Source organism: Condylura cristata, unplaced genomic scaffold (assembly GCF_000260355.1).
Source record: "Condylura cristata isolate star-nosed mole 26May11 unplaced genomic scaffold, ConCri1.0 scaffold00016, whole genome shotgun sequence".
NCBI classification, from domain to species: Eukaryota; Metazoa; Chordata; class Mammalia; order Eulipotyphla; family Talpidae; genus Condylura; species Condylura cristata.
In genome coordinates this window covers 40815215-40836981 of record NW_004567117.1, presented here as the reverse complement: position 1 = coordinate 40836981, position 21767 = coordinate 40815215, and the positions used below count along the sequence as shown (strand labels likewise).

General features: G+C 50.9%; 1 protein-coding gene across 1 annotated transcript in view; it reads left to right on the top strand.

Annotated features, from left to right (window-relative positions):
* Positions 1-3665: 3665 nt before the first annotated feature.
* Positions 3666-21767, top strand: part of KDSR (3-ketodihydrosphingosine reductase) — a 22044-nt gene continuing 3942 nt past the window's right edge. Inside the window, exons 1-8 of the mRNA XM_012725796.1 lie at positions 3666-3688; positions 4138-4252; positions 6061-6117; positions 7953-8018; positions 8204-8299; positions 15888-16079; positions 18197-18280; positions 21274-21357. Coding sequence (XP_012581250.1) covers positions 3666-3688; positions 4138-4252; positions 6061-6117; positions 7953-8018; positions 8204-8299; positions 15888-16079; positions 18197-18280; positions 21274-21357 — 717 coding nt within the window. The remainder of the gene's footprint in view (positions 3689-4137; positions 4253-6060; positions 6118-7952; positions 8019-8203; positions 8300-15887; positions 16080-18196; positions 18281-21273; positions 21358-21767) is intronic.

Genomic DNA, 21767 nt, shown 5'->3' with positions numbered 1-21767 from the left:
GCGCGCCGGGGGCTGGCGGGCCGCTCGCGAAGCCCCGGGGCCTCCCCGGGATGGGGCTGGTTGTGTTCTCCGTTTCTCGGGGAGTCGCCCGAGGAACTGAGGGGCTGAGAAACTTCTTTGCCAAGGGCACCGCGGTCGGTGGCCGCGCACGGCCAGCGCGGTCCCGGCCGAGTCGCGGGGAGTCGCGGGGAGCGGGCCGCTGGGGAAGGGGACCCGGTGTCCAGGACCCGCCCAGGCGGCTGGGAACTGGAAGATGACCTCTGTGGGCGACTGGAGGAGCAGGTGCCAAGGAACCCAGGAAGTGACTCACTGGGGGGATTGCTGCGAGCCCCGGGGTGGCCCTGGCTAGCGGCGTGGGAGCGCGTCGGTCCGTCCCCACTGCTGCCCCGCCGAGCCCCGCCGAGCCCGCTGACTGCTCTCAGTGCAGTCCTCTGCCGTCAGGTCAGGGACCGGGCCAGTGCTTTAGGGACCATGGATGCAGATGGCTTTGGCCGTTTCTTACCGGAAACTGGTGGCTTGAAAAATGCCCTTTCCGAACCGGGAGAACACGGTCCTTACCTGCGCCCCAGGCTTGAGCCTGTCCGTGTTCTCCGTTGGGTGCGCAACTCCCAGGCACGCCGAGGCCGGAGGTTATGGGTAGAGTTAGTTATGCAGCTGGTTGCATGAGTCCTCCAGGTGCTAGAGGTGAGGAAACGTGCCTTAGCTGGGATCCAGATAGGATGACATGAATGGTCATTTCTTTTAGTGTGCGCCTGGACGACAGGTTGTGAATGTCAGAACGGTTTTTCTTTAATATCGCCTTTGTAAGACTCACTCTATTTCCAACTCCTGCTATTCCTGATGTGGAAGGTAGCCGAGGTGGGGGGGTGAGTGTAAATTTATTTTAAAAGGAATAGAGCGGCGACACTTTACCCTCAGGCTAAATTCTGAAAGTGTCACATTGATAAGGGAACTTCTGCCACCAATCGCTGGCTCTGAAAACCAGATTCTTGCAGAATTATGCTTAACTTGGAAAAAGATGTCATGAACAATTTTGATTTTGTTTATCGAGGGGAGTTTTGACACCACTCCATCATGCTGCCGAGCATAGGTGAGATGACAATAAAACAGGTCTAGAGCCCTCCACCAAGACTCCTTATTTTCAACACCCCGTTTTAATTCACCACTATAAATAAGGTGAGGACGACATGAATAATTCACATGATGTCACCATCTCCCTGCTTTTTTAATGTTGTAAGAGGAGTGAAGGTGTAAACATCTATCGTGAGGTTTTCGTAGTCCTGAATGGGTGATGCTGAGAGCACTGTGTAGGAGATCTGCTTGTGTGGAGGTATGAGCAGACTTCAGTCATTACTTACAGTTTTTTTAAAGATTTATTTATTTTTGCATGCAGAACTGGGGTACAGGCCAGAGGTGCAGGGGTGGTGGAGGATTCACCAGAGACAGTGGGGAGCATACAGGCCAACTGAGGAAGTACACTGCTGAGGGGAGGGTCAGGAGAGGTCTGCCCCGCCATGTGGGTCAGCTCTGGGGCGGGGATCGAACTCATGCAGAAGTGACTTTAGCTTCTTAGTGCTGTGCTTTAACCTGCTGCACCACCAGGCAGGGCCTCAGGTTTTTTTTTTTTTTTTTTTTTTTTAAGGAACAAATCTAGTGTTATCTCCCTAATCACAGGAGTAAAACTGTGCATAAATCTAACAGGGTGTGTGCTTATTTAAATTAGCTGTTTTTTAAAACTGTTTAATTAACTTGATGAGAACTGGAAAATCAAGTCCTCCCCCTTTGGGCTGGGGGCTGTTCTCCTTAGGACAAACCACCCCCTCTCTTGCCTTCAGGAAGTGGTGTGTGCTGTAATTAAAGAGGTATTAACCTATAAACAATGTTGGCAATGCACAGTAAGAGGGAGTAATAAAGATAAGAAATTAACCTGTTGCTTTTAGTATTCCCAGTCTGGGTTCAGTGTGTGAGTTATCAGGCCCCTTATCAACGTCTGTTACAGTTTCTTGTAACATTCAAGAATAACATAACCTAAAATTGACTTCAAGGACTCTTAGACCCCTAAGAATTAGTTGAATTGACTCGAAGGTTAGTTTTCCATGAACTGTGGACTCAGAGTTGAAGTCTTATTTTTGTTTTTATGGACACAGATTATAAGTGATTGGGTTGAACCTTGTTCTTTGCTGAGCAGTAACTTACACATCTGGCTTACCAAAGTATAGGTACAGGCAGCAGTAGTAACAGTAGCTACTCTAGCTTCGTAGCAGTTCAGAGCATGTACGCTTTCATAGTAACTGCACAACTTCTGCTTCCATTAATACAAACAGGGAATTCTACTTAGGGTTTTTTCTTTTGCATCATATTTTTTTTGAGAATGGCATCATATACCATTTTGCAAACTCATACAGGAAAATGTTTATTTAGCTACTACTTAATGCAAGGGACAGTGCTAGAAATGAGTGTGGTAAATTAAGGTTGGTGCTCATTCTCAAAGTACTTATGGCCTACAAGGGAGCTAATACATGCAGAGCTGGAAGGTGACATGGAAAGGGCAGGACCGAGTGATGGAGAGGGGAGAAGCTTTTTGGCAGAGGAGACATTGGAACTAGCCTCTGTAGTAGAGGTAGGGTTTGGAAATGCGCATGCAGTGGGCTATCTAAGCAGGATCAAGATCAGGAGATACTCAGGGACATTTTGAGGGGTCATCCTTGTTGCTATGGAATTGGACTATCTGGTGGAAATTAATAAATTGACTCAACTCTGGAAATATCCTATTAAGATCTCCTCTGTGGCAGTTGTTCACCTAGCAACTGGTATGTTTTTATAGTAACTTTTTGTAGATAATTGGTTAATTATTAACCAGAGTTTTCTTCAAGGAAGGACCTTGAAGATAAAGAGAGATTGGATGCCTCAAGAATTCCCTGGAGATTGACCCCCATCCCAGTTTTAAAGGTCATGGTGATCTTGGTGGTCAAGGGGTTAAGTCTCAGCACTGTCACCGCCTGAGTTTGATCTCCGGCCATGGAGCTGACCTACATAAGATGTAGCAGAACTTTCCTGCCTTGCCTGTTGCTCCCCTCAGCAGTGTATTCAAGTAGATCCACCTGTTCAGCTCCCCACTCTGTCTCTGGTGACTCCTCTGACACCCTGCCCCCACCTCTATCTTACACCCCAGTTCGGCAGGGGAAAAAAAAAAAAAAAAGAAAAGATCATGATGCTCTTAAAACCATGGCCTGGGGTCAGAGGTGTTCATTACACAATGGTATATAGTGTAACAGTAAAATATAAGTGGTATATATACTATGTACGGAGGGATATCTGTCCCGCAGTTCCCTATTACCCCTCCCCTGACAACCCTGGGCTCCCACCCCGTTTATATAATTTACATGGAGAAAATGACTAGAAAGATAATGTCGCATTGGTCTTCTGAGATAGACAGAGTCCTTCCTGTATGCCAGGCACTGTGCTAAGTGCTAGGAAGCAAACAGCGTTCGTGTTTTTATGGACTTCGTGGAACAGTGGTAGAGTGGTTGGAAGTCATGTAAGCTCACAAATAGAGGCACAGTGGTTTGATTAGGTGAATGCTAGCCAGTAAAGAATGCAACGATGCAGGGCTGAGAGGCGGGTTGAGATGGGGGCAGAGCGGTCAAGATTTCCCTGAGGAAGTGATGATCGAGCTGAGCGTTAGTGGGTGAGTAGGCACCAGCTCGATGAAAAGAGGGGAGGCGGGCAGGGCAAGTGGAATGTGTAAAAGTTTGGAGGGGCCGAGGTTGGAGGGAGCGGGTAACTCAAGGATGCCAGGGTGTAGGGACGGTTGCTGGGAGGGAGGGACAGAAGAGGGCGAGAAGCTTTGCTCTTTAGCATCTGCCTGGGCTCTGATGCTCCTTTATAATAATCAGTGATTTAAAATACCAAGATACAGGTGTATCGTGTAGAGCTGGTTGTGCATAAGGTGTGCAGCAAGGACATAGGAGTTTGGATTTTCACTCAGAGATAGACCAGTGGGTTCGTAGTCAGCTAGATTACAGGGCACTTCCCCGCCCACGAACTCAGCAAAATCTGAGTGCAGTTTATAGTGCAGTCTGAAATCAGCCGGAGCAGCAGGCCCGGCCCGGGCACCGTCGTGGGTTCTGTGCGCAGAGACGACTCTCTCCTGTGTGTTCAGGTCACAGGAGGCTCCAGCGGCATCGGCAAGTGCATCGCCATCGAGTGCTACAAGCAGGGAGCGTTCATCACGCTGGTGGCTCGCAATGAGGTAAGTCTCTAGCACGGTGCTGCCCGCTTGCTCACTCGAGGGCCAGAGAGACTGTCCAGAGTCCCCAGGAGGGCGGAGCTTGTGTTCCCCAGCTGGGAGTGGCTCCCATCTCTGGCTTAGGGTGCCGCTCCCTAGCCACTCACTGCTTATTTCTCACACTCAAGGCAGAAACTTCTTGGAGGGAGTCAGGGGTCAGCTCTGCAAATAGGTATTTCGTGCCAGCCACTCTCCTCACTCTTGGTGCGAGAGGCGAGGACGGAGTGACGGGGCTCCTGCTGGCCCTGGAGGCAGAGCGGCCTCCCGGCGGCCACTGGCAGAGCCAGGTGGCAGGAGACCGCTCCTGAAGGACGTGTGGGCGCGGTGCTGTAACTGGCATTTGATGCGACGCACGTCTTCATGAAACCTGGAGCCCAGGGAGGAATCCATTCTCTCCATCAGCTTTACAAAACGGGTCTTTTTTGGAGCCCCGTCGACACAAGTCGGTTTTTCTTATGTTTCAGAGTATGTTATGGCTGAAGTGGTCTTTATGTGGGCGTGCTCGCGGGGGCAGCGGGGCTCCCCCGTGCAAGAGAAGGCAAGCGTGTGGGATTAGCGTGGGGGCGCAGAGCGAGCAGGCTCTAGGGGAAGGGCAGTCTCTGGAAGGTTTGGGGGTGCCGAGGAGAGGCCTGTGCTTAAATAGTGACACGGCTTGGTGGCCAGAGTTTCTCTTAAGATCAAGAAAGGCAGAATTTGCTTAGTGGCCGTCATACCTTGGCCTTCCTGGCAACGAACTTACTTTGGCTTGTGGCCGCCTTGTGTGAACGCCGTGTGATGGAAGCAGAGCTCTTATGTGCCTGAGACAGAGCAGAGTGTGGGGAGGAGCTCGCGTGGCCACAGATGCGTGGGCGGAGCCTCTGGCCTCAAGAAATTCTTTCTTTTCTGATAGAACCTTTTAGTTCCAATTTCAACAAAGTCAGATTGTGAGTCTGCGACTAAAAGTAGTGTTGTTTTATCACAGATGCTCTCTTCTTTGGAAGAGAGACCCTGTCTCCAGGAGGAATCCATTCTCCTCCCCCCCCCCCTTGTTTTCTCCCAGTAAGGTGTATTTAACCTACAACTCTTGTAGTCAATCAAGGCACTGCAAATGAATAAGACAAACTTATTCATTGAGACCTGGGAGGAATTCATTACCGGGAGGGTTTGCTTGGCTTAACTGCTGGACGTAGGCAAGCAGAGTCGCCCTGTCTACCTGGACAGTCATTTCTACTAGATTTCCTTTTATAGTAGAGGAGGAAAACGTCGGAAGCGCTCTGTTGAAAGCTTTCCTGATGTGGAGTCCCACGTGTCTTTACGTTTGGAAAGCCTTACGTGGTCACACGACTGTTGCTTTGTGCTATAGTTAAATGGCTGATCGAAGCATTTATTAGAGTTGATGAGGTATAGGGGAGAAACAATAAAGAAAAAATACCCAAAAGGTAAAGAAGTGAAAAGCAGCAAAAAAAGATAATGAAAAGAATCGATAATTTGATCTTGAGCAGTTAGCACTAGTAGTGGAATTTGAAGTTCACTTAGTTTCCCATCATCCTTCTCTGTGGGGAGTGTCAAAATTTGCTGTCTCGTGGTCATGTGTTAACACGCTTTAAAACCTCTTTTTTTAAACGATAGACTGTGCCTGTAGCCATGTGGTTTAGCTGCTGTCTTGTGTGTTTTCTAGAATTTAGTAAGTACTTACGCAAATAATTGTCTCGCTTGTCTTTTACACAAGCGAGCCGTCAAATGGACAGACCCCACAACAGTCCCCAGAACTAATTGTTCCCTGTTGCTTCTAGGAGAAGTTGCTGCAGGCGAAGAAAGAAATCGAAAGCCACTCTATTAATGACAAGCAGGTAAAGTCGCCGTCTCTGCACAATATGTCTCCTTGCTCATCAGCGTATTTGTATTAAGGATTTAAAAAGGAATACCTCAACAGTGACTGCTTCATTGAAAGCATGTGGGATTTCCTTAGTTATATATATTAGACTATTTTTGAGATAGTGAAATTGTTCGAATTGTCTCATCCAGGTTATTACAGACATACATGTAGACACACACACACCGGTGATGAAATAACAGAATGCTTTAGTAGAAAATGGCTTTACTTATTTACTTAAATTAATTTTATACAAACACTCAAGGGCAGAGTGGTACTAAATTCTTCCTTTGATTATGGAAGTTGTTGATGAATAAAATGGTACATATATTTAATGTGTATTTATTTCAGTGGGGCTGGGTGGCCCCTCCTCTGGAGCACCAGTGAGTGGCCTCTCGGTCTGGAACTGGGGACAACTGGAGAGCCCCAGAGATCAGAACGGGACTGGCCTGATCACCTCCCACCTGAGATTAACCCTTGGCCTTGTGAGATGCTGCCACACCTGGCTCAGGGTGGAGATGCTGTCACCTGGGTCAGGACTGGGGCCCTCCCTGGGGCCAGCTGTGCCAGTCTGTGTGCCAGCTTATCTCGGCACGCCACCAACTCCCTGATACTGGATCTCAGGAGGACAGTCCCTGCTCTGCCAGGACTGCGGGGAGCAGTTTTAATTGTGTTTATTCGGTTTGCTGTTATTCTTTTTTTTTTTTTTTTAAAGATTTATTTATTTATTCATTCATACAGAACTGGGGTACAGGCCAGAGATGCGGAGGGTGAGAGGATTCACCAGAGACAGAGCGGGGAGCAGAACAGGCAGATCGACGAAGTACACTGCTGAGGGGAGCAGCAGGCGGGCCAGGAGAGGTCTGCCACGCCATGTGGTCACCTCCGGGGCAGGCGGGGATCGAACTCATGCGGAAGTGGCTTTAGCTTCTCAGTGCTGTGCTTTAACCCGCTGCGCCACCAGGGAGGGCCTTGCTGTTATTCTTTTTAACAACTGAATTTCTGTATCAGCAAAGCTGAGCTCAGACTGGTGTGTTCTTGATGTAACTTAAGTGTTCTTTTTCACATTGAGATGAAATTTATGTGCAGTAAACCACAGCCATTTAAAGATGACAGCTCATGGCTCTGACAGATGTGACAGGTGGTGAAAACACCACCAAAATATCCAGAAGCAGCATTTCCGTCACCCTGGGGAGCCTTGTCCCCCCCAGTCCGTCCTTCCCTCCCTCAGCCACTGACAATCTCAGATCTTTTTTCTGTCCTTACAGATAGGGACATTTCACACCTCCCACCCCCTATTTGCAGCTTTTTGGAGGTATAATTGACAAATGGGAATTAGATGTATTTAGGCTGTCAGTGTGATGGGTCAGTACATGTCTGCCAGTGCGGTGGTCAGCACGCCCGTCACCGCACCCAGTTACCATTTCTGGTTGTGGGGTAAACACTTGGGCTCCAGCTCCCCTCGCACCTGTCAAGCACATAGCTCGATATGACTAGCCACAGCCCCCACGCTGACACTTCGGCCCCCAGAATGTGCTCATCTTCTACCTGAAGGTTTCCACCCTCTGATAGATTTCTTAAAACATTCCTTTGATTTGCTTTAAAGGAGCTATCTGTGAAAACTGTCAAAAAATGACACCCTACTAAATGCCCCGTCCTTAGATTTAAAAAAAATCTGATCTATACGTTCAAATTCAGACTCCATAAGCATGGAAAACAGTGTGGCCTTTAGTTAAAAAAAGAAGAAGAAAGAAGTCTTTCATGAAAGTTCCAGCTCCTGTCTAGCTTCAGTCACTGCTGTCGCTCTCCCAGGTGGTGCTCTGTATATCAGTCGACATATCTCAAGACTACAACCAGGTGGAGAATGTCATAAAACAGGTAAGCGCTGGGCTGACAGCAGGTAGCTCACCTGCCTTTCGATTGGTTCACCATTATGCTGGGTGGCTTGGAGTTGGTAAATCGTCCCTAGAGGTTTAATCATTTTAGCGATGTGGTTGATTGGCATTCGTTGGCTGTAGAGTGAATTTTCTTCTCTCAGTGTCCTCTGTGATCAATTTTTCCAGGCACAGGAGAAGCTGGGCCCTGTGGACATGCTTGTGAACTGTGCAGGAATGTCAGTTTCAGGAAAATTTGAAGACCTTGAAGTTAGTAGTTTCGAAGTAAGTAAAAATTTGGTGCTTGCTCATTGGGCGAACATAATCTTAACAGTAGCATAAGATCATGGGCAAAGGCTTTACGCACCTGTTTATGTGGGCAAGGTTTTGGTGCCGGTGCTGTGGCCATTCAGCCTAGGAGCTTATACCAGCCTCTGGGCCCTGATTTCCCTACCTGTCACATGGGAGCCAGTGGTGTCAGGGACCATCCGTGGGCCCTTTGCTGTTGGATTACTGTTTCCATCTTCTAGGGATAGATTCCTACAAGTGAAATTGCTGATCATATGCTACTTCCATCTTTAATTCTTTTTTTAAAGACTTATTTATGTATACAGAAGTGGGGTACAGGCCAGAGGTGCAGGCGTGGCAAGAAGACTCACCAGAGACAGAGTGGGGAGCAGAAAAGGCAGATTGACTGAAATACACTGCTGTGGGGAGCAGCGGGTGGGTCAGGAGAGGTCTGCTGTGGGTCACCTCCGGGGCCAGGGATTGAACATGCACTGAAGTGGCTGCAGCCAGCTTGCAGTGCTGCACCCTAACCCATTGCACCACCAGGGAGGGCCTCCATTTTTAATTTTTTGAGCAACCTCTGCACAGTTTTCCAAAGTTAGCTCACAGTCTGCCTTCCTACCACCAATGAATGAGGTACCCCTTTTCCCACTCCCTCACCAGAGGGAACAACTGGCTCCCTCTGGACATGGATTTGGTACCTCTGGCACTTGCTCCTTCCTTCCTCCCTGCTTCCCTGCTTCCCTCCCTCCCTCCCCCCTTCCTCCCAGAGGTGTAGGGGGTAAGGGGGTTCACCAGAGACAGAGTGGGGAGCAAAACAGGCCAATCCACTGAAATCCACTGCTGAGGGTTAGCAGGCGAGACAGGAGAAGTCTGCTGTGCCATGTGGGTCACTCCCTGGCTAGGAATTGAACTCGTGCTGCAATGATCGCAGCTAGTTTCATAGTGCTGCACTCTAATCCCTGTTCTTTCTTGTCTTTCTGGTAAGGCCTTTGGTGGTGGTCTTGGTGTGGAATATATAGTTATGAGTGTGAAGCTGTCCTCCTAACACTTAGCACCCTAACCAATGGTCCAGCAAAGATAAACAAGGCAATGAGCTCTCTAGTGCTACGGATTACTGAGATGTAATATACCATGGAGGTAAGAAATTTAAGAGAGCTTTTTTAAGGCACCGGATGCTGGGTTTTCATGTTGAGTACTAGTACTTTTAACAACAATAAAAAAGAAAGTCAGATTTACTTGTTCAATATCAGTCCTATTTATATTGTTAAGCAAGTTTGCTGTGGAACTGCTCTGAGTCATTTCGGCCCTAAAGAAGTGGAAATGGTCTTGGGTGCTTCATGCATCTTGTGGGAAGTCTGTGTGGTGAAGACACCTGTCGCCTGTTGGGCGTCGTTACCAGAGTGATCTGGAGCAGCTTGTGACTGTATGTAAAAGCTGTCAGTTGCAGTCAGATCACAAACAGTAATTCTCTTGGAGGATTAAGTAACTTTATCCCTGGAATGTTGTGCAACTACTTGAAAAAAACTGTGTCTGTCTATAAAAAAGAAAAAGAAGCAGGCATCCCGTTTGAAATCTGGAAGTCCCGACCGCTTTTTCTCAGCTGCCGTTGCGTCCACCATCTATTTCTTCGTGGTCTTCATTGTAGTCTGGGGTTGAAAGTGTTTTTCTCCGCGAAGTTCAGCTTCATGCCTCTGTCGTAGAAAAGGAGACTGCTGGACCCACGTTTATAGCTTTTGCTTTTGGAATATGATAGGAAAAGCACCCTGAACTCTGCTGTAAGGTTAAGCCCGGGGAGAGCGGAAGTCGATGGCAGAGTGGCAGCTTACCTGGGCCTTGAGTACCCGCAGCCCCTTCATCAACCCGACATGAAGGGGAGTCGTCTTGACCTGCCCACTTCTAAGTAAGGAAAGGAGGTGATTTGTGTAAAGAATCAAGTAAGTGAAAATAGAAGCAGTCTAAGCTTGACATGCAGAAAGGATGTGTAAGGTGGCAGAAATATAACTCTGTGTGTGTGTGTGCGTGTGTGTGCGCGCATAGGTGATAGACTCACCTTGACCAAGTGGAGGGCAAAGCGGTTCCATGTTCTGATAAGTAGATGCAGAGTTGTGAAGCTGGGGCCTTTGGGAGCAGGGGTGCAGGGGGTGGGGGTTGCTTACCTTTGTGTGTCTGATGCATGCACAGAGATAATTGAATCATCGGTGGGGTGTAACTGTGAGCACAGAACTGTGAGCAGGAACTAAGTGGAACGGCAGGTGACGAGGTGTGAGTATCAGTGAGAGGAGAAAACACGAAGCAGGTGGCATGAAGGACAAAGTAAATTCTACAGTGCAGCCTGTCGAGATTACACTAGGGCACTCCTGACCTCCTTAGAGGACTCACTGTACGCTCCACTCACATAGTGGCCTCTCATTTAAAAGAAACACCCGCGTGTGTAAGTGCCTTTGCCAGTGGCAGCGGCTCTGCACAGCGGGGCCCGGCCCTGGAACCTGGCTGTTGGTCGCCCCTGGCAGCGAGGGGCGGGGAGAGGAAGCTGGACTTCGGCATGAGAACACGCCTGCTTCGTTGCCGGCGCTAGTGATGTCATCTGCCAGTTAACTAGCAGCGTCAGCGGGCACATCCGTCTTTCTCGTCTGCCCATGCTCAGCTGTCCTTCCCACCGCGGCTCCTGTCTCTGGGGTGCGGGTCTCCGGCCCGCCGAGCTGGGGCTGCTGACCAGCGACCCCGGTTAGGACCCACGCCCAAGTGGGCGCATCCTTCCTCTGAAGACCCCGCTTCTACCTGGGTGGATTCTCTCTCAGCTATGTGTTTTGATTGGTTTGGTTTTGGTTTTCCTTGTGTCAGAGATCACATGGACCTAGGATGCCGCGTGCCGGGCCAGGCTGAGCCTTCCCTGCCTGGCTGATGCAGGGAGGGGGGCCCTGGGGCGCCCCGTGCCTGGACTCGGACCTGGTGCCTCTGGCGCCTGTGGACTTTGCCCTGTGCCCTTCGCTGTAATCAATGAGGTCACGAGGACAGCTGTGTGCCGAGAGCTGAGTCAGCGAAACTGGAGGGGGCCTGCTGCTGTGCACCACCACCTTCTTTTTGTTTCAGAGATTCACACATGCAGGAGTTGGGGTGCAGGCTGGAGGTTGGGGGCGTGGTGCGAGGATTCACCAGAGAGAGAGTGGGGTACGGAACAGGCAGATCTGTCGAAGTGCACTGCCGAGGGGAGCAGTAGGGAGACGGGTGTGCAGCGCCCTGTGTGTGAGCTCCGGGGCCGGGACGAGCTCGCGCTGCAGTGGCTGCGGACAGCTTGCAGTGCTGTGCTGTGACCCTTGCGCCACCGGGGAGGGCCAAGTGTTTCTCTCATGATTCTCAATTGAATGCCGTCGTGGTGAGGGGCCATACTTCAGGGGCTGGATCCCTTTAACGCAACCGAGATGTGTGTCACGGCCCAGGACACGCCCGTCTTCATCCTTGCCAGCAGGTGTCAAAAAGCGGACTTGAAGCCTCTGATGATAACTGGGAATTCGTGTCTCTGTTTAAACAGACTCATGGCCGGCAGCCTTGCCGCAGCCCACGCCGCCCCTGCGCCCGGCGCTTCTGGGCGCCGCTTGGGCTTCTGGGCTGCCTGCCGCATCGCCCTGCCGGCGCCCAGCTTTTTTGAGCGTCACTGTCCTTCAAACTCCAAAGTGCCCGTGCCGCTATTTTCTTTGCTCTTGTGGGCTGTTGACTTGAGGAGAATTATTTCTCTTTACTGAGGGGTCTCTGCGGGGAGCTGAGGTAAATAAACCTGTGGATTTGGGGAGCCATCCTTTTTCAGAGTTCTAGGGAATTTTATTATCAAAATAGTACAGTGAGGTTAGCAGACATTTTGAGGACGAGTGGCCATGCCGAGCCCAGCCACTTCTAGTTTTCTGTTTCCCTCGTTTGCACCTGTGCTTCGATTTAATGTTTGAAATAGTTCAGCCACAGTGTAAATACAGTCTGTTCTCTGCTTTCTCTAGATTTGCAGATCAGTGTGTCTCCCTGGTAGTGCCGAACATCCTTTCTAAAAGTTACTTAATGTTCCGGTGCGTGACTATTTCCTGGCCAACTCAGAGTCTCTAGGGAATTGTTTGGTTTGACGTGAAAATCAAGCTAATAGTTTTGAAAGATTTTTAATAGTAAACATTGAAAGATTCTTGGATGTTTAGTGAAAACAGCAAGGGGGGGGGGGAATACATGCCTGGTGCTAGAGAGCTCCCGCCACCGCTAAGTAGGAGCCGACAGTGACAGAGTCCCCAGGTGTCCTGCCTCGCCTGTCTCTGTCCTTGCCGGGGGCCTGCGCTAACCCTGTCACCTGCGCTATGAGAGCGGCGCATGTCCCGTGGCATCGCCAGGAGGGCCAGGCACCCCTGCTGCACCTCCAGCTGCGAGGTGCTGCCGCGAGGCCCGAGTCGGCCGCTCTCCTGCGGCGGCCAGTTCCCCCGGCCGTGATCGATGTCGGTCTTTCTGCTCCTGTGGCCTCCGCAGTGCTGCCGTGCCAGGGAGGGCGCAGGTTGAGCGGCCGACCTGGACGTGAAGTGAAAAGTGAGGAGGGACAGGAAGTAAAGTCCAGGGAGGGTGACTCAGAGCCTGGCCTGTGCCTTCCCATCGGAGCTGCGATCCCAGAGGGCAACAGCAAAGTGACTGGAACCTGTTAAAGATGCTGCTTCGTTCAAAGCAATGAGCAGAAACCCAAGAAGGGCCTGGTAGCCGCTGTGGAGAAACCTGCAGTGACCTGGGTGGGCCCAGATGCAGAAGCACCTCCCTCAGCACCACGAGATCCCAGCCAGCCAGTTTGTTTTCCATATTGCACTTCCTGCCACCTTTGGGTGGTTTAAAATGTGCGAGAGTCACTCTTTACTGCATAATGTGAGAAAGGCAGCTGGAAAGTTTTGGGGAAAGAAATGAACTGATTGTGGGGCGGAAATTACTTGGCAGAACATGTCTTCAACATGGGTGAAACCCTCCTGTTAAGGAAAGAGATGCCTGAAAAGACTTACGATCAAGTGAACACCAGGTTCAACATGTTCCAGAGAACACCTTGCCCGGCGCCTTGGTGCAGGCTACAGAGGGAAAGCGCGGCCACAAACAGCCTGAGCAGTGAGACCCGCCCTCGGCTGCTCGGTCAGCACAGCTGCTGGAGCACTGCAGGGGTGGTAGTGAGTCGGGGGTGCTGGGGGAACCCGATGTCTTCCCAGACACCCTCCTGAATTGCTATGCCAGCAAAATGCGGGAAAGCAGAAAATGGTGCTTGTTACCTATAATTCCCTTGGACATCGTTTTAGTGGCGATCTTCTTCCCAATTAGAAAGAGGTGTTTCTCCCTCCAAATACTCCCTCTGTGATTCAGCCAGAGGGTTAGGAGTTATGGCAGCTCTTTGTAAATACATCAGTCCTATGGGAGCGGCCAGTGACACAGTGGAGAGTCATCAGCAAGCCCAGCTCTTTCACGCCCTAAGAGGATGCTGTGGATGCATGACCTGTTGGGGACCCCCCCATCCCCAAGTTCCCCTGAAGCGGATCACCCATCCACTGAGTCCTCTGCTCCCCGGACCCGAAGGTTCTCCGGAGGACGCAAGGTCCAATCTGCCACCTTCAAGTGAAAAAATACGATGGTTGGGGGGAGGGGCGGGGAAAGCGAGGAGAAGACCACAGCTCTAGTGGCCAGTCAGGCTGAGGTCAGGTCTGCTCTGCTCCTTCGGTTCCAGGGGAGAACAGTGTGGCTACCCTGTGTCCCTGGCCCGTTGTTCATGGGCAGCGGTCAGCTGTCAAGTTTCGGGGATCTGAATGTTTAATGTAAAAGCATTTCTTTTCACCACTTACTCTTTGACCTTTTCTTCCTCCCACTTCCCTCTTAAACTCAGAAACTGCTTCACTTTCAGTGTCTGCTAGCTTGTAATTATTTTGCTTTATCAGTTCACCTACTCTGATTTCTTACCTTGCTCAGGCAGTGAACCTGCCCAGCAGCCGTCTTTATCTTTCTGACCGGCTCTGCTCTGCTCGACTCCTGCATCTTGTTGTAAAGGCAGCATCTCGCCGTTGCCTGCAGATGAGTCAGCCGCCCGCGTGGGCAGGCTCCTTCCTTACCCAGCCTTGCGGGTGGGGACGTAGGTTGTTTCCATGTCTTACCTGTTGTAACTAATGCTTGAGTGAGCCCCCTGGAGCAGAAACCTTTTAGAGTAGACAGTTGTATATTCCTCAGATAGATGCCCCATTAAACATCCATTTAAGTTTTATTTCTTTGAATGCGAGCATCAGTTTTAATGGCCACAACACCAGTGCTCTGAATTCAGTTTTTTTAGCAACCTTTGTGCACACACTGATGTTGACCCCAGTGCTGTGGGCCTGGGCGTGCGTGCCTGTTGGTGTCTTAGTCTATAACGCACAGAAAATGAAGTAGAAATAGTATCTAGTAATTTAATAGGAGGATCTGCAGAATGTAAGGATATCAACAGATATTTCTACGAAGCGGTACGCATTTGTGTTTTAAGCTGTGCATTATTGCAAAAGAGTCAGAAGGCTAAAAAATAGAAAAAGTTTTTAAAACAAAGAAAAAGTGGCAGTGAGCAAAGGCACGTTGATCTTTGAAGAAAAGAGCCACCTTGTCGCTGTGTCGCCTCAGTGTTTGTGAGACGTGTGTTCGAGGCTTCTCACGCGCCCACAGCAACCCCCAGTTCTGTAAGCATCATCTGTGCTGAGCACCCGACATCGTTCTTCTCTCTTACACTCTATTTTCTCTGGCCTTTTCCATCTCTTTCGAGGCGCAGACCCCTCTGTGTTACCGTCGTCCGCACCGTTCGGTAACAGGCTCTGGGCTCGTGACCCAGGCGCTCGGCCAGCCCACTGTGGTGTGCTCCCCAGGGCGAGGCTGCCTTTCTCAGAGCGGACCCCTCTTCATGAGGCATCAGTGTCACAGCAAATGCTAGCGCCAGGCTTCACACCTCAGGCTGTTAACCACTGTGCGAGTCTCCTGGTGGTCTTCTGGAGCTTAGCACTCATAGGACTGGAGCTGTTTGGACTGCCTTGCAAAAAAGCACAATCTGCAGTGCACATATACTTCTCTTTTTTAAAAAGGATTTATTTATGTTTGCATACAAGTACTGGGGTACAGCCCAGAGGTGCGGGGTGAGAAGATTCACCAGAGACAGAGTGGGGAGCAGAACAGGCAGATCTACTGAAGTACACTGCTGAGGGGAGCAGCGGGCAGGACAGGTGCCCTGTGGGTCACCTCCTTGGCCGGGAATCGAACTCATGCTGCAGTGGCCACCTGTAGCTTGACAGTGCTGTGTGTGTCTTTAACCCCTTCGCCACCCAGAGGCTCCGCACATATACTGTTTATAGGAAGGAAATGGATTCTGACCTTTGTTCCAGCAAATCCAGACCGCAGGCCCTGGAGAATGCGGGTGGAGGCTGAAACAGTCTCCATCCTGGCCTGTTGGCATCATGCCATCACTCTGCCACTCAGGCCCATAGAAGGCACAGTCGGGGGCTCCCTGGAGGGACTCAGGTCTGGAGAGCAGACAAGCGCAGCCATGGCCGGGGGTCTTGCTCACTCACGTGGCCTGTCTACCCTGCAGAGACTGATGAGCATCAACTACCTGGGCAGTGTGTACCCCAGCCGGGCCGTGATCACCACCATGAAGGAGCGCCGTGTGGGCAGGATCGTCTTCGTGTCCTCCCAGGCCGGGCAGCTGGGCCTGTTCGGGTTCACAGCCTACTCGTCCTCCAAGTTTGCCATCAGGGGACTGGCCGAAGCATTGCAGATGGAGGTAAGTGCTGCTCAGGTAAAGCTCTGCATCTTTTATTCATTCCTCTCCATGCAACAGTTTACGCTTCTTTGGCTGGGAGCTCCTTTACACGCGTTCTGTGAAGTTAGAGATTTGTGACTGGGCATTAGTGAAGTGACTGGCTGGACCTCTGAGTTCACAGTTAACATTCGCCTTGGTATGAAGTTGATGGTCGTGAGGGATCTGCTTGTTGAGTATCCAAAGTGCCGTGGCGCCCTCACGGGGCGTGACACAGCTGATTGCTGCACAGAGCTGCCAGGTGGGTGTCTGTTGGCTTCTTGTTGGCACATCGGGGAGCTTAGAGACCCTCGTGTGTGTCCAGAATCACGGGCTGCCAATGGCAAGGGAAAGTTCTTTCGGTTGCAACATGCACTGAACTGGAACGCTGCAGGATGATGTTAAAAGCCCGGGAGAGGATTTGGGCCCAGACCTGTCTTCCTACAGGGAGAGTTTGCCTGGGGTCCTGTTTGCGGGCTTAGGTAAAAGGTCGGGAAAAAATGTCCTGTAAAGGACCTTGTGGCGGATACTTCAGCCATTGAGGGCCGGACGGCGTCTCAACAAATTCACCTCCCCTGTGGTGCAGGGAGGCAGCACACGCCACACGAGAGGGGACAGATGATGCTGTAGCAAAGCTGATTAGTAAAAGCGGTGAGGGAGGCGAGTAGGAGGGAGGGGGTGGGGGTGAGGTGCGTGAGCGTGGAGGGGTGTGGCATTTGTGTGTGCGATGGGTGAGGGGGCCACTGTGCGGTGACCTTGATTTAGGTCAGAAGGTGCTGACCGTCCGAAGGCTGGTCGCCTTCGTCCCTCTTTGGCCGTAAACCCTGGTTTGCCCAGGGGTACAGAGGAGAGGAGAACTCTGGTCATTAGGGCTTTTTTCCTCCCTATGTCTGGCCCTGCACACCGCTTCGGGATTCGCTGAGTGAGGGCACAGTGTGTGACCTGGCACTCTGGCTTCACCTGGGTGGGCCGCAGATGCTAACTCAAGGGCGGAAGGTGACCCCTGTGCACACGGTCCCGAGGCCCTGGACGAGGTGGTTTGCAGGCATGGGAAGCTGCGGGACCCACAGACCGGCCAGACGCTGCTCGGAGTTCGTCTTCCGTGAAAAATGTCCCCATGTAAACAAAAACTGAAATCAACGTGGACCATGAAAAATAAGTTTCCGAGCAAGTAAATTCAATAACTAAAGTAGTTTGTGCTTGGTGGAAGCAGTCCTTGTTCCCCTCTAAGCTGAGGGTGTTGTGTTTCTGAAACCCGGATAAGCCAGTCTGTTTGGTCCAAGTGATTGTGTCTGCAGTGAATGGGCCTAAGAGACTCGCTCTGAGCCGCTCTCCTAATCCCTTTCGGCTTAATGAGCGCTGAAGTGTTCTGTCTTCCCCACCCATTGCCCCCAACTGAAAGCAGGACCCTAGAAATGGTTTATGTACAATGAGTAATTTCGAAAGGATGCTTTGTTGGCATTTTTTGGTCTTTTTTTTTTTTCTTTCCAGCTGAGTCTTTTTAGGTACAACTATATCATTAAAAGATTTTTTAAGTTAATCATTTTGGAAAGCGGACTTTTGAGGCAAGTTATTGCTGACGATTTGGTAGCACAGACCAACCAAAAGAAAACTAGGTGGTCTCCTTTCTAGTGAGCCAGTCCTCTTCTCGCTCCCCTCCCTCTCTCCCAGCTCTGTCTGAAGGAGCTCACATTCTGGAACTATCTGTCAAGAACTCTGCTCTCTCCAGCCCCCTCCTGTCTTTGTTTTAGGGTGAAGAAAACCCATCTAAATTGGGATTATTTTGATAACAAATCAGTTCATGAGCCAGTGGTCATCTTCTTTCTTGAGGGTGAGACCAGATGAGAGAGAAGGATCCCAGGAGGGAGCGAGCAGAGAATGGGGCCCTTGGGGTGGCGCTGGGGCAGCCTCGCTCTAAGCAATCTTCGTGAACAGGAGTTTGCCAATGCAGTCAGTGGTAGCTCATGTTGGCTTCGTCACCTTTTGAGGAAACCAGGGCAGTATTTATGAGGGGTGGATGCCAGCTGCCCGGGCAGGTTGCTAAGGGAGGAGGGTGCAGAATCAGGTCTGTCACTGGGGCACGTGTCGTTTCTGAAACGCAGGTGAAGCCATATAACGTCTACATCACAGTTGCCTACCCGCCGGACACCGACACCCCTGGTTTTGCAGAAGAAAACAAAACAAAGGTGAGCATTCCTGTGCACCCCACTTCGGGTCTCTGTTGTGAACCCCTCTTCTGAGTTTGTCTTTGCGGTTACCAGCCCACCACCTTTTTCATGCGTCACAAAACTGAGTTCCTTTCTATTTATGTTCTCGCTGATGGCCTCTAAACTTTCTGGAGCCTGCATTTGAAATCTTGGAACGTACAGCCCTGTTTTCAAAGAACATGCTTTTTTGCTACTTATCGCTGAAACCTCATTTACTTTATTAGACTTTATTTTTTTGGATGTTGGGTACAGCTTCTGTTTTTAATTAATCCCATGATGTTCTTTAAAAATAATATTCCTTCCCTTGAACTTAAGTACCTGGCTGCTGATTCCTTGTCTCCACTGGGCGGTGTCAGGGTCTCCCCAGACAGCAGGCCTTGAAGCTGGTCCAGATCCCGTCTCTCACACCACACACCCACCTACAGATCGTCTGGCTCCACTCTCAGACACCTTTCCAGTCCGACCTTTCATTTCCTTAACGGCATGTTACCACCACCGTCCTGGCAGGAGCCACTGATAGTCCACCTGAACCTCCATTGAAGCCTCCAAAGTGACCTGCTTTTGTCCTGTAGTGTCGGACGCTCTCTGCTTCCTCAAGTAGCCAGTGATCCCATGTCCTGGTCGAAACTCTTTGGTTTAAAACAAAAACATCCCCATAAACCTAAAATCAGTGCAGTAGAATGTTCTAGAGTGAAAGGGTTGTTCTGTTTCTGCACTCTGCAGTGTGGTGATCACGTTGGAACCTTGGCCGGAGACACGGAGTCCTTCACTGGGTGCAGTTTTACTCATTTAAAATGAGCTGGTGGTGGCTTTATGTCCACTGTGAGGAATACTACTTTTTTTGCTATTTGCATTTTATTTCCTAAGATCTTCACGGGCAGGGGTCTTTTTTTCATTTACTTTTGCATCGTCTTGCTGGTGACAAGCACACACGTGCTCAAAAATTCCGGAAGGTAGGGTTTCAGTGAAGAGCTTCCAAACGAAAGTAGGGCAGTACAGCCAGGCAGCAGCGGCCTAGCACAGAATCTGGGGGCCCCCTGCGCACGCGTCTTCTGCTGCTCGGGCCTGTGTCCATCTCTGCACGGACGTGGCCGCAGGACGCCCTGGTCATCCCCCAGCCCCTTCTGCGGCCTCACTTGGCTCCCTGGTCTTGTCGCGGCTGAGCCTTCACGTTAACCTGTCGGGGCTGTCAGTCACCCCGAGCCAGACACAGGCTTCGCACGTTGTTCAGAAGAGCCCGCTGCTGTGGCCCAGGTAGTGCCTGAGCATGTGCACACAGAAGTGGGGAGAAAGGGTTGAGTCAGAACTTGCTTCCCCCGGCCCAGGCTCGGCTTGCTTTTCTCCTCACGATATCGCCTCGTAATCGTGGACCATGGTGACAGAAGAATTGACACTTCATTCGCCAGGGGCTGCATGTTTGCAGAATCGAGTGTGACTTAGAAGCTTACCCCCTACCTGTTTTCCTTTGGAACTTTTTTAAAATTCCTGCTGTTTCAAAGAAACAAATGTAAGCCAAATGTCCTGCCTTGGAGCAAGTAGGGATCTGGGAAGCAGATTTGCAACGTTGCTAAGCTGTGCTTTCGTGAGACGCCAGAGCTGGCGGGGGGGGGGGGTGTCATTTCCCCACGAGCCCAGCGTTTTGTTGTTGAGTTGGGTTTCCCCCTCCAGTGAAATGTTGGACAGACTCTTCCAGTAAACAGAAGGCAGCCTTGCTCTGGGAGCCCACAGGGGCGCCACGGGCATTGGAGTCTGCTGTGTGTCTGGCCACATCTGCTTGTGCCAGCTGGTGGTCGGGAAGTCTCAAGCGGTGGCACCTTTGAAAGGGCCTTTCTCTTAAATCAGGTTCGACCAGAACCATTTGACTTTTATGACGTCTTTTCTGTTTTAAGGAAGCACATTCTGGTTTTTATTTCATTTAATTTTTTCAAGCATACACAGTGAATCAAATGTACAGTTTTGTGCAGTTTTAAGACTTTCCTTTGAAACTCCTAATTGAAACCCCATCTTAAGGCATTTGGGGGCACGTGTGTGCACATCACCAGCAAGAAGATGCAAAAGTAAATGAAGAGCAGCCTCACCCGCCAAGACCTTAGGAGTAAGATGCAAGCAGCCCGCGGGGGTGGAGCGGGAGGGGGCGAAGGCAAGTAAAATGCCAGCAGACAAACAGGCAGGAATGTTCAGAGATGGGAGAAGCTATTGCCAGTTCAAGATTCAGGGGAGGCTTTCCGCGCTGAGTAACCATTGAGGGGGACCTCCGACAGCCTTTGAAGAACAGAAGGCCCAGATTTGGGGTTCTGATGCTCCAGCACGTAGCTGGGCCAGGGCCCTCTCAGCATCACCTCTCCCCCTTTCTCCTGGCCTCTGCAGGCCCCTCAGAGATCAGGCCACGGAGCGACCTTGCTCGGCAGGTGCCAGTGGGGTCTGCCAGCGCCCCAGGCAGGTGGCGCAGCCCCGAGGAGGAGTCAGCTGGGGGCATGTGTGCCCACTCTGGCCTGTGGGTCCCCCTGGGGCCCAGACCTTGTAGGGCCACACTCTGCAGAGCGGCTAGGACCCTCTCCTGACTGCGGAGCTGCATTCTACACAGTCACCGGTACACACGACTTAGAATCTGATGGATTCCAAAATGGGCATCTTCTCAAATTCAGAAACCTGGAATTGCTGATAAAATGAGAGGGGGCCTCCCTGGTGGGTTAAAGCTGTCCGCAGCCACTGCAGCACAAGTTCGATCCCCGAGAGGGCGCAGCAGACCTCTCCGGACTCCCCACTGCTCCCTCAGCAGCGCTTCAGGCCACCTACCTGCTCTGCTCCCCACTCGGCCTCTGGCTGGCACCCCAGTTCTAGATGCATACATAAATAAATCTTTAAAATAAATAAATGAAATGAGAGGGGTCTCGCAGAGTTATTTAGAGTCATTTATTTTTAAAGGTGAAAATAAATGATGGAACCGCTAAGTCCGTGTTTTCCACTTTTAGCCTTTGGAGACTCGTCTTATTTCTGAGACCACATCTATTTGCAAACCGGAGCAGGTGGCCAAGCAAATTGTTAAAGATGCCATAGTAAGTAAAATCCTTGTTTGGTTTTCCGTGTGAGTGGTTGCAGCGCTGTGTTTCTGAACAGACCTTTTTCCCGGGGCTGATTCCAAAGCATAAACGCCGGTGTTTTCCTTTGGACATTCTTGATCCCCTGTTAAGTCAGAGGCTTCTGAAAACCAACAATAGTTCCTAACCTTCGGAGCAGATAGGACCACCCGAACGGCCTCGGGACCCCCGGGCCGTGACCACCCGAACGGCCTCGGGACCCCCGGGCCGTGACCACTCCAACGGCCTCGGGACCCCCCGGTCCGTGACCACCCGAACGGCCTCGGGACCCCCCGGGCCGTGACCACCTGAATGGCCTCGGGACCGCCAGTCCATGACCACCTGAACGGCCTCGGGACCCCCCGGTCCGTGACCACCCGAATGGCCTC